The 12,340-nt window shown below is 38.8% G+C and overlaps 1 protein-coding gene across 7 annotated transcripts in view; it reads right to left on the reverse strand.

The window, feature by feature from the left end:
- Positions 1-12,340, reverse strand: part of SORCS1 (sortilin related VPS10 domain containing receptor 1) — a 291,500-nt gene that overhangs the window by 65,551 nt on the left and 213,609 nt on the right. For all 7 annotated transcript variants that reach the window (XM_080597281.1, XM_080597283.1, XM_080597282.1 and 4 more), the window contains 3 exons: positions 8,090-8,208; positions 5,311-5,400; positions 13-192 (listed from right to left, as the gene is read on the reverse strand). In XM_080597281.1, coding sequence (XP_080453407.1) covers positions 13-192; positions 5,311-5,400; positions 8,090-8,208 — 389 coding nt within the window. The remainder of the gene's footprint in view (positions 1-12; positions 193-5,310; positions 5,401-8,089; positions 8,209-12,340) is intronic.

Consider the following 12,340-nt stretch of genomic DNA (forward strand, 5'->3'; position numbering starts at 1 on the left):
GTCATGACATACCTCATAGAGGTCAATCATCACATTCCCTTCCAGTCCTTGACTACTCTTGACGTTTTCCAAGGCCAGGGTGAAATACACCCCTCGGGTGTCAGAGATATACAGATTGTATGTGTCGTTCTGGTTCCACTCTTGAACAGCTGCAAACACCTGACTCTCATCTGTGCTGATAACATGCATGTCCTGTGGAAAGAAAACAGAGGCATGTTACTCTGCCCTGTCATTTCCAAGAGCATCACAGTAATTGTGGAGGAGCAAAGGATATATTTAGGCTGGAGTTTAACTGAAAACTGCAGACAACATTCCTGTATTTGAGAAACATTCCTCTAAGTGGAGAATTCCATCTAAGAATATTTTACAACAGCTTTCTTCTGCCAACTTTCAAAGTGGTAATTAACTGATAAGGTGTTAATTGAATATTTACATTGGAAATACAGTGTCATACAGCAGCGCTTTTTTCCCCCTACCAAAATTTTCATTTTAACGAATGCTTTGGTTGTTTTTGTGTTTCTTTGTTTGTTTGTTTTTAATTTTTGGCACTTGAGCAATACCACTTGTGATTGTACAATCACAGATATTAAAATGCTTTAAAAAAATAAAGAAAAAAAATAAAAGAAAAAGCAGTATTGGAAACATCTGCTTCTTGCCTATCTCTCAGAAACCAAGTATGCTAGGAAACTGATACAAGAAAGATATAATGGGTGAACACGCAGAGCCAATGTTCCTGCTGTTTATTATTTCTAATGACAGTGTCACCTAGGAGCCAAGGCCTTGGACCACTGTGCTAAACACCCCTCCAGCAACAGAACAGACACACATCCCTAAACCTCAGTAGATATAAAGAGCAGAATTGTAGCATTATGAGTGAGGTTTTGTTTTATTTTTCTGTGTTTGTTCTGTGTTACAGTAGACAAGAAACAATGAAAAGAGTGCATAATTTAAATATATATATATATACATAAAACCTGAATCCAGAAGCCCTGAGTTCATTGGTGCCTTGAAAAACTGTGGAGGTAGGACAAGAAATCCAGACTTCTTAGAACCAGGTGATTCCAAAAAGATTCATCTGTCTGCTTTGGGCAGATATCCCAAAGCTATTTTGCATCCATGAATCTCAGCCAGGGCTTTCTATATGCAAAACTGGGAGCTCTATCAGAAAATATATTCTTTGGAAGTTGATGCTACTTCTTCCTTCTGTTAATAACAGTCTTTGACAATTTACTTTCTTGTTATTTTATGAGGGGGAATTAATACTTTCAGATATAGCTTTATACTGAAAAGATGAAAAATGATATACAGAAGAAATCTGACTTATAAATTTTAAAGTGGATTCACCACAAAGTTAAAATTCAGAAAAGTAGTTTGTTTATTCACATCCAGATCTGAGTATGGAGTGGACGAATATTCACTTGATTTACCTGCTTCTTTGTGCTGCAGAAAAAAAATATCCCAGAAGAAGGGCTGCTTTTGTGGAGGAAGAGATTGGTTTAAATCCTGAGGCAACAGGAAAGTTAATATAAGTCCCATTGGCTTCTACTGATTGTGGCTGTGAACAGATATCCTCTCTCAGCTCCAGTTGTGCTAATAGAAGTAACTGCCACAGCTGTTTGTCAGAGGCTTCTCATTTCAGACTATCACCCTAGTCAATCTGCTGGTAGAACTACACGAGTAGATGATCCCAGTGTGCTTCAGGCAGCATCGGCTAGCACAGCTGTAATCTCAAATTTAAACTTGAAATTAAATGTGTGTGCACACACGGACAGACCTCTCTACTTAAACAGAGAGATTATAAGTAAAATTCATTTTGTCTGGTGAATGTACAGTTTTATTAATATACCATTTTAATCAAAAGTATTTTAATAACAAGGGCAGAGAGGTAAAAAGATATTCTGATCAACACCAGGAAAACTTAAAGGCAATTTCATGTATGCTTAAGAAGCAAATAAATTAATATATTTGCTGGATGCTTCCTGAGTTTTGATCAGATCATGAAATAATATGCAAGTCTAAGAATACAGTGAGTCTCACTCAAAGAAATTTAAGCCTGGAGAAGCACAGACTGAGACAGAAATAGCATAATACACATAGTGTAGAAAGTCAAAGAAAATAATATTCCAACTGTTTGCCTTTTTGGATCAGTTAACTTTTCATCTGAATACGGCCTTGTCCAGTAGATGCAGGTACAATACAAAGGTTTGATGGAATGGATTCAGTATACAGGCATCAAACACATCATTGACCAACATTAGAGATTTTCTGGTTTTCAACAATAGGAAAATCAAAATTGATCAGCATATCACATTCACATCTTTCATTCACTTTTTTTTTTTCTTTTCATGGTAGGGAGTGTTTTTTAGGAAGGAATAATAAAAATAATAATTTTTTTTTTTTTTAAAAAGGAGCCTTCATATTGATATGTAGCAAGAACTTGACTGAGTCTTCCACTAGTCCAAAAAATGTTAATTTGAGTTTTCTACAGAAAGGGGGAGAAGAGGGACCTTTCTCATAAAGCCATTGCTACCTTCAGGGGACTCCCCATGCACCTGCCTATGAGAACCTGAGCTTTCCTCTTTCTGTTCCAGCCCACAGTAGAGGTACATTAATATGCAGTTCTACTATCTGTCCTTCTTGACTTTCCAAAGACAAAGCAAGAGCATGATGCTGTGCATGAGTTCGATCAGGTATCTGCTCAATCCCTAAAGGCCAAGGTTTTCTGAATCACTAAACATGTTTCAGTTACCCTTTTTGCACTTGGTCAGGGTACTTTTCTTCCTGACAACTTAAATATCAGGGATGTGTAGTGCCTATTTTATCCTGTCAATTACTGAGATTGTCACTTCTTTTTAAGGTCTCTATTTCAGGATTTTTTATTTGGTTATTGCTTCTACCATTATCCTGAGGTTGAAAGAAGATAGTGAATTTAAAACAGAAGTACCACAAACACCCATTCAATCAGTATTCAGTCCAGCACCAGATTAAGGACAGGTATTTTTTAATGAGAAATTGGTTGTCTTGCTTTTGTATTCAAAGATGTCTGCCCAGTGCATTGGTCTAAAATGGAGAGTTTGAGCACCCTGTGTGTACATTTAAGGTGATTATTGTGAGTGATAATACAGAGTCTATAACAGAGAACATACTGTGGTGCTGTGGTACAAAATGGGCAGTAGTATTTCAGAAAGAAACCTCATTGCAGAAGTTAATAAGTCTCAATAAATACCATTTACAAGATTAATGCAACCTTGTGCACGTGTGCAGACACATGCTTGTGTTGGAGAGAGTTTCACATTCATTCAGGCTTTTAATCAAACTGGTTACCAGGATATCAATGCGAACAGCCAGAGTATTTTAGTTTTGATTTGCTATAGGCCATTCCTGCTTGAACAGCAATATCACCTGCTAGAGCTGCCTGTCATTGCACCCCTCCAGTTCAGGAGGAGCAACATGCAGAGACAAAAAGCTTGATATTTCTATCTTCAATTCCAGAAGTCGCTTAGCACTGTTTACCATATTTGGCCCCACTTTCTTAGCTGAAGGAGATGAAAGAGAATTTAGGCATAAAAGAAGCTGTTTGTTTCAATTCCTTTGAATAATATAGTGCTTTGTACATTTTTAATAAAAGCAGCTATCTTGCTTTGATATCAAACTCCCAGACAGCCACAGCTCCACTGTAGCTCCTTCCAAGCCAAACGTAGCTCTTCGGTCTTTGAAGACATTCCCAGTTTGTGACAAAGCATCTTATCTCCTTAAATATCTGCTTTTTAATTTCAGTCAAATAACATGAATATATTACTCTTATACCTATTCTCTGAGAACGTGCTGGAATTTAATCATAGTATATTTTCCCTGGTTTTCCAGAGATCTCTTTGAGAAGGTGGACAGTTGGAGAAATAAGTGGGTGGTAAAGCAGATAACCAGCTCAAAACAATCAGTCTTTCTGCAAATGGTCCGAATCAGTTATAAATAACAATTCTGATTTGGATGTTACAAAACCCCTAAAAATGCAATTTTTCTGCTAAGGACTACTTCATATTATACTTTTTTAAATTGTATTTGAATTGACAGAGTAATTCCTTCCCACTTACATGGGAAGTTTCAATCTATGCCTTAGAGTAATATCTTAAAACATGACTGAAGATTCTGGGGCAGTGAGAGTTTTAGGTCTCACAGAAAGCGCAAGGTTTACCTGGGATTGTAGAAAGTACATTGGGAATTCAATCTCCAAATCTCTGCATCTTTATATAAAAAATATATGTTCTACTTTAATAGAAACAATATTCTTAAGTTAGGTTTCACTGGACAGTTCTCTTGTGTCAGAGCCTATAAACTATCATGTTAGGGTCCCCAAAGTCCTGAGAGCTTGGATTTTTCAGGTGATGTAAACGAGAACAAAGGTACAACACTTGTGTAAGTAAGGTATGGCTCTGAAGGCTTGGGTTTGAGCTACAGTCTGGTTATATGATGAAGGTCACCCAGTCAATCCACTTTAGATAGGTCTGTTGGAGTGAGGAATCAAAGACAACCAGCTGTGATAATAGCCAAATTATCCCCTTGAATATTTCCATCTACAAATAATGATGTACTTTCAACTTCTAGGAACAAGCTGACCTCGCACTTTTTTCTCTTTTGCATTCCCAGAAATTAAGCAGGGATTGTCATTTGTCTCCAGATGTTAGATCTCACATAGAATCCACCAGATATTTGCTTCCTTTGAGCTTAGATTTCATTTAAGCCAGCCTATAACAAGAATTAAAAGGCTCTTTGTCTTTGTTAAGAAGTAGTTAGGAACCCAGCTGCAAAATGGTGATTCCTTCAAAATGAAGCTAACATTTTATATAGGTCTTTAAGAAAAAAATCAGCAACAGAAGGCAGTAATAGCCTTTCAAGCTCCGGTGCTAATTCACCATTGTTCTTAATTAGAGAGGATAAGGAGAAGGCACGCAAAGCCATCTCTTTGCTTGGTTCCCATTAAAATCTGCTAATGAGGTAAAGTACAAAAAGTGACCCACTCAGAACAGGGAAAGAAGAAGGGAATTTTAACACACACACACAAGAAAAGAGAATCCCTCAAAAAATTAATTGACATGGGCCATGGTATCTATCTGTATTTCATGCTGAAATATCCTTGACTAGCCAAAGTGGTGACTTTGTTTTGAGTCCCGTTTTGCTTGCAAATGTTCTCTTAAAGAATGATGTTTTCACTCATTGCATGTCATCTTGTGGTTACTTGCGCTGAATTCAATAATTTCTGAATAATCAGAAAATATGTAGGTACATACAGGCATTCCAGCAACAACAGCTTACCTTGGGCAAGGAGTATTTTGGCAGCTTCATCTGTGTAAATGCATTCCTCCTGTAAGAAACGTAATAATGTGGTCGTCCACCCGATGTCAACTATGAGAAAAGCAGAAAAGATATCTTCAGTGTTTTTTAAAATATTTTTATTACTAGTGAAAACATCAAGCAAAAACTGTCAAGGCAAACAACACAGCATTGGTGGCAGTGGCTTAAAACTCCAGTGCTGTTACAGGTGATGAATAACCATTGATCCAACTGACAGTGGCTGAAAAATAGAGAGTAAGAGAAATCCCCTTTTCTACAAAGAGAGACAAAGGCCAGAATTTCAGGTGAAAGTATTGGGAAGGTGTAACCTTAGCTTCATTTAGGCCATTATGTCACCTGATGACCATCTGCTCTCCTCTTACCACAAAACAAGCTGTTTTCTGTTTGTAGAGCTGATGTGGTCTATTGGTTAGAGAAGCAGATTGGCAGACATGATGCTTGATTTCTGTATCTATCTCCAGATCTGGTTCCTGTGTGGCCCTGCACAAGCCATGTTTCCAGATCACGTAAACATTCACATCTCCCAAAGGCAGGAGAACCTGAGCTGATTTGGTATTTCTGTAAATTTGGCTATTTATATTAGTGCCTAAATACTGATGGCAATCCCTTGAACACACTGGGTTAAAGCAATGTGTGGTTTCATTTTATGCCACATCTTAATGAGGGGGGAGGGGGGGGGGAAAGCTGACAATGTTAGCTGTTGAAGCATAATCAATGTTTCTAAATTACTTTGAAATTCATGGATGAAAGACACTGAAGGAAAAAAAAAATTCTGAGGGATTCTCCATGCAGAACTTTGCTTTAATTGCCTGCTATCCGGGCTTATCAAGACTTCACTTTAGCAGTGAGTGTTTTAAAAGACACTGCAATAGTTTAAAATGGAAGATACGTAGAGGCTAAGAACTACTTATATTAAAGCTCTTCAACTATTTTTTGAGGGAACTGATCAAACATTAGGGAAAGGAATGCCATAGTGAATGTAAAGAAAACAGGGTGTAGTGGGAAAAATGAACCCACTTTCCCTTATTTTCAACTTTTGAACCTACTAATTCTCCTTCCAAATGCCTTAGTTGTGGAAAAGCTAGATGGAGATGAAGGCTGGGGCAGGTTCTCATGGAACTCATCTATTCTTCTAGCCCTTCAGTGTCTAGTGTGAGACTAATCCTCCTCTGAAGAATAGTGTCTGGGATATGGTAAAGTCCAATATCACTCACAGCATTTTATTTAGCAATTATTTATTTTATTACTTGCAAGCCAGATAACTCGCATATGTAACCCTTTGAAGAATGCTATTTGAAATTACCACTCAGCAGTTAATTCACTGATTACTAGGGGAAAAAAAAAAAAAAGAGACTGTTTCCAGGGATTAAAATATTATTTCATTCATGCAAGTGTTAATTATTAACACTTGGCAAGTACTATCTCTTTGAGCAGTTAAGGTTGTGAAAAGTTCCTCAGGACATTAAGGGAAAGGTTGTAAGAGACTTCCTGTCCTCACACTCTCCTCCTTCTACCATGCAGCTAGCACTGAGGTGGAATAAAGAAATGTTACAGCACTGATAACGCTACACAACAGTTTATAGGCAGAAAGTGAAAAGCATCAAAATACAAGGGCAGTCCAGAAAGGCAGGCAATCTCCCCAGTGTTGACTTCAAATGGGGCAAAGGGATTAACTTCTCTCTAGTGTGCCGTAAAATTAGGTCAGAACAGAGAAGACAATATTGAAGAGCACAAAACCAAGGCATCAGTGATGAAGCAATGAATCATTTCAGATATAAACTCCCCAGTTCTTGTGTCACTCATGACACACACACAGTTAATCTGAAATTAGAGAGCGAGTCTGAACAGCATTGTGTGCACCTGTTTTTCTTATCTCATAAACATTTTATTTATGTCCCAGACATGGAAGGCACAAAAGCTACTCTGGAATGTATGTTCCAGATTTATTTGTGCATGATTTAGAAAGGTATTTATGTTTATGATTGAGTTCATTAACCGAAGGCAATTAGGAATCAACTCACTCAATTCAAAATATCAATCCTCTATCTTCACTCCATCCCCAAGCATGACAGAATATAAGCTGTCTGTAAAACCAGTTTAGTCCTAATGATTTCCAGTTCACCTCCATGTTTCCCACACTTCTGTTGTTATTTTTTGTCCTTTTCATCTGTTATTAAATGGACCCTGGCAGCAGGCTAATGAAACCCACAGTAGTTCAGATCTATTCTCCAGCTCTCACCTGGAACACAGCTTGGCTGAGTACATCTCATCTTCAGCCTTTTCACTATAATCACAACTGAGGCGTAACAATAAAGCCTGATTATTCCTTCCTTGGTTCTTCCCCTGACTCCCTCCCTCTCTTTTCTATTTCCTTCTTGTGCTTAAAACAGCTTCAGTCTACTGCCCTTGCAATAGGAGAAGACTGACACGTCACTTCAAGCTGTGGGGTGAGAACACTAATCTGAGAATGCTGATGAGCTAGCAGGAGTGGCATGCAGGATTACTCCAGTACACACAGTGGATGCTTCAGGAAGGAACTCTATGACCCTACAGTGACAAGATACTAAAGGTAGAAGAAACTCTATTAACATTGTAATGAACTGTTACAATCCACTCGGTGCCTTTATTAATCTCTGATTAGTTGGAGGTTAACATATATGCACATGCATGCAAAAGAAGGAAAGAGAAAATAATAGAATATGAAATAATAGAATAAATAAGAGAAGAGGGTGTTCTGCACCTGAACAAAGACATAGTCATCCTGGACAATCAGGGAATTATGGTCGATATAGCCTGGAAAGGGTTTGCTTCGAGTGGCTTCGCTGCAGTTCTGCATCTTGCAGGTGATGTACTGGGCATCTGAAAGGAAAAAGACAAAAACAAGACACTTGAGATCCTGAGCACAGATTTTCCCTACTGTCATAAACCTACTTGCTGAGGCCACATTTCTGCTTCACAGCCTCATGTGATATGAACTGACACCATCCATTCAAAGCAACATTAACACTTTTCCCTTACACCTCTGGTAAATTTACCCTTCATTGCTCTCTTCCTTTAAGTTCATTCCTTTTTCACATGGATCAGCCTCTCATAATTTCTTTCATTCAATACTAATCCAGATATCAGACCTGTATGTTGCTCCTTTGTACCAAGAGAGAGACCAACATCACTGACCTAGTTGCTGCATTCCACCCTTGGGGTTCCATGCCGGGAGTACATCAGTAAGCGCTTGAAGGTGGAAAACTTAATGCTTGTGGCTTAGGTCTGACACAAAACTTGTCAAGGATGTATCATTCAGCACTATTACCTGCCCTGTTGAGTTTACTTGGATGCTATCCAGGTTTAAGCTTAAACTTAGGGACTAACCAAGTGAAGAAGCAACAGAGACACAAGGGACACTCCACAGAAACAACAAACAGCTCAAGTCCTGTGACTCCCAAAGTGACTATGGGTTTGAATAATTGTTTCTATGCTGCAGGATAGATATATTCTGTGCTGAGCCTCCACAATTCACCTGCCGTCCCCATTGTGGGGGATTTACTGGAGGCCATGACAGCTTCTACACAGTCACATGCCTGAGTTTATTAAGAACATGGCCAAGGTCCAGAATATACACAAGTACGAGAACACCTGCCCCATAATGGCACCACTGAGAAGCCCTTTCCTGGCACACCTCTGCATTTCCTACAGCACCCACACACTACAGAGTAATTCATATCACCACTTGGTTCAAAAATTTTACCTACATCTCTGTTAACTGTGTAGGTAAATGCACTCTGGCAGACCTGGGCAATCATTCCACTCTTGAAGGTGGATATCTGAGCTTCACTGAGTTGTTTGCTTCAAAGTAAATGGCCTAAATGCAGCCCTAAAGCCAGCTCATCCGCTGTTACCATATGGGACTTCTTCATCTCCTGTTTTGAAGCACTGCAGGGTGCTCATCTCGTAATCCATCACCTGAAGGAAAACAGTCTGAATTTTTTCATGGTGGTAATTTATCCCAGAATACAGAACCAGATTCTCTGTATTCAATTTAGGCTCTTTCAGATCAATTAAGAAGTTGTACTTTGTTTAAAGACAAAACTGATTTACAGGAAAAAGGTTTTTGGCATTTTAGCATTAGCACTTAAACGACAGAAACACTACATGGCATTTAATCTTAGGACTACTTATAATCTTCTTCCCTGATGAAGAAGCACAGCCCCTTGTTTGATATAATTACTGCCTTCTGATCAGAGAAACAGCATTTTCCACTGAAATAGAAACGGCTAGATTTTTACTATCTCATATTTAATCTTGGGTTTAATTAAAATCTATCATTTGACGTTTCTTTCCTTGTTTCTAAGGGCTGTTGACTTCTGCTTGAAACAGAAATGCAGGGTAACGAACCTTCAGGAAAGTTTGATGAGGGATGATTTTACCCCGACATTTGCAGAGTTCTTGGAATATATAAAGTGATAAGTATTATTAGTCACTGCAGTTTATAACATTTTATGCTTTTGCAGCTCAGTGCAAAACATTAATTAATATAACCCAGACAGTGTGATCAAAGTGCATTTCCCTTTGCAGGGACATGATTTTTTCCACATTAGCCACGAGAGGGCAGGGAGAGATATAAGTCCAAGCCTGCTCATTCCAGTGAGCTCAGGGAAATTCCCTTTTCAAAGCTGTTCAGTCTCCTTTGTCCCCCTGCTGCTAGGGAAAAAGCAGCTAAGGGGGGCTACTAGTCAAAAGACAGAATGGACACAAATCTGTCCATCTGCAGCACAGCCATTTCCCACTTCTCCTCTTAACTGAATCCATTATACGATGGACAGCCCTTTACATGTCCTCACATTCATCTCCTCTCATTCAGTCTCAAGAAGGGTCCTGAGTGAAATCCTCAGCTTCAACAACAAAGCACTGTGCTGAGCAGTCAGTCGACATGGCTGGCCCTGAGCTGTCCTATTGGCAAGACTGGAGGGCTTTTCACACATGGGATCAAAACACCTGGCCTAGAGCTATTGTAGGATCAGACTTCTGTTTCTCACCTTGTTTCTTTCTTTCTTTTTTTTTTTTTTTTTTTTTAAACCTACCACCATTGTTTTCTTTTACTTCCACAGGAACAGTGGCTCTTTGGGAAGCACTAGGAGTCTGCTGTGCCACCATACCTCCCACACAAACACGTTGTCTACCCTGCAAATACATGGAGGTAGCAGGATGAGTGCTACTAGGACAGGCCATCAAGGATGATTAAGGAATCTCCTCCACAAGAGATTATAGAGAGCAGTTCAGGCTGACATCTGTTAGAGGTGACTGAAGTTTTTTCAATCCTGTATTAATGAAGGAATGGTGACTATGTCTATTTCTGCTGTGATCACCAGAGTCTGTGCAGCAGTGATTGTACCATTGATGAAGATTTACTAAGGCAATTCCTGTGAACTTTTACAGTGCAATTCTCCATGGCTTCAATTCTAAAATGCCAGTAATAACTACTAAAGGGCAGAGTTCTGAAATTGCTTAAACTAATCTGCCAAACAGCCAAACCCTGAGATGTGCACACCAAAAAAAAAAAAAAAAAAAAAAAAAGCTCTCTCTGCTATGGGATACAGAAAGAAGGCAGAAAGAAGGCAGAGCAGGCTTCTTGCAGTGTCTGGTGTCTGGATCTCTCATTTTTCCTAAGGGAATTTTTGTTTTGCTCACATGAACTCAAGGATTTTGTTTCAGTGTCTCATTTATATGGACATTCTATGTGATTCCATTGGCAGAGCTTTGTAGTTTAGCATTAATTAATGTCAATTAATGTATTTAGTTGCTAAGCTCTGGAATTAATTTCATTAGTTTTCCCACACAGATGTTTTCCCTGCCATAGGTAATTAGGACTTTATGCTTTTCATTTCCAGAACCCTCACCTCCAACAACAGCTGCTGTTTTTAATATACAACAAGAAAGTCATGCTGCGCCTGGAGAGAAGAACATAACTTCCAGCTCTTATCCCCCCAGACATTTTGATTTAGACAGTTTTAGACATCTAAAGTAGGATTCTTCTCTGGGAATGGCAGCTATTTCTAAAGAGGAAGCAAGGAAAGTCACAGAACAAGAATGGAGGAGACGTCTTGTAAGGGAAACCTCTGAGAAAATTAATCTGTGTCAGAGAATCGCAGATGCTAACATATACCAGGAACTGAGAGCTAGAGGGACCCTGTGCCATGATATGTTTTAGTCTTCTCTGTTTAGCTTGAGCTCCATGCTAATATGTTCTCAAGGGCAATACAATCCAGAGACATGTTTTGGCTTAGCTGGTGGAGATAGAAGGTTGTTCGTGGTTACTGGAAGTTGGCAAGCCTCTGCAAAAATACACAGAAGAGTATCAAAGTCTTTCAAAAAGCAGAGGGAGAATTCCTTCAGGACACTTTGTTGCTGAGTGTTATTTTGGATGACAGCTCAAACTTTAATACCCACTGCTTTCCAGTCTAAACGTTCATGGATGTCTTTGGAAAACTTTATTTGATCGCAAGGAGAGTTAGAGAAAATATTCACTGTACTCACTGCAAATATATTATTCTTCCTGTTTTTTATTCCTCCTCTTGTCTAATTAATTGAGGAATGTGTCCCGTTCTCTACAAAGAAATACACTATGGACAGATCAGGAGTTTATACAGAATATCCATACAATCTATGGCTTGTTGGTCTTCCAGATTTACTATGGTGTATCTCTGTTCATTACTAAGCAACTTAGACGTTAGGGATCATTTCTTGATTTTTTGAAGGATGACTGACATCCTTTAATTAATGAACCATTAGAACATGGTAGTACCATATCTCACTAAAAGATACAGATCTGTAACCCATCTCCAACAGTGACTAGTAAGAGAAGCCTTGAAAAGATCACAAGAATTTGTCCACGTGCCTTGGCAGTCCAGGTAAAGCTTAAGCAACCACAACATCCAGTGACAACGAGTGACAACTATTTAATTAAATGTTCTCGTACTTTAATCTCTCCCATCTCCCC

Source organism: Anser brachyrhynchus (assembly GCF_964034855.1).
Source record: "Anser brachyrhynchus genome assembly, chromosome: 6".
Lineage (NCBI taxonomy): Eukaryota > Metazoa > Chordata > Aves > Anseriformes > Anatidae > Anser > Anser brachyrhynchus.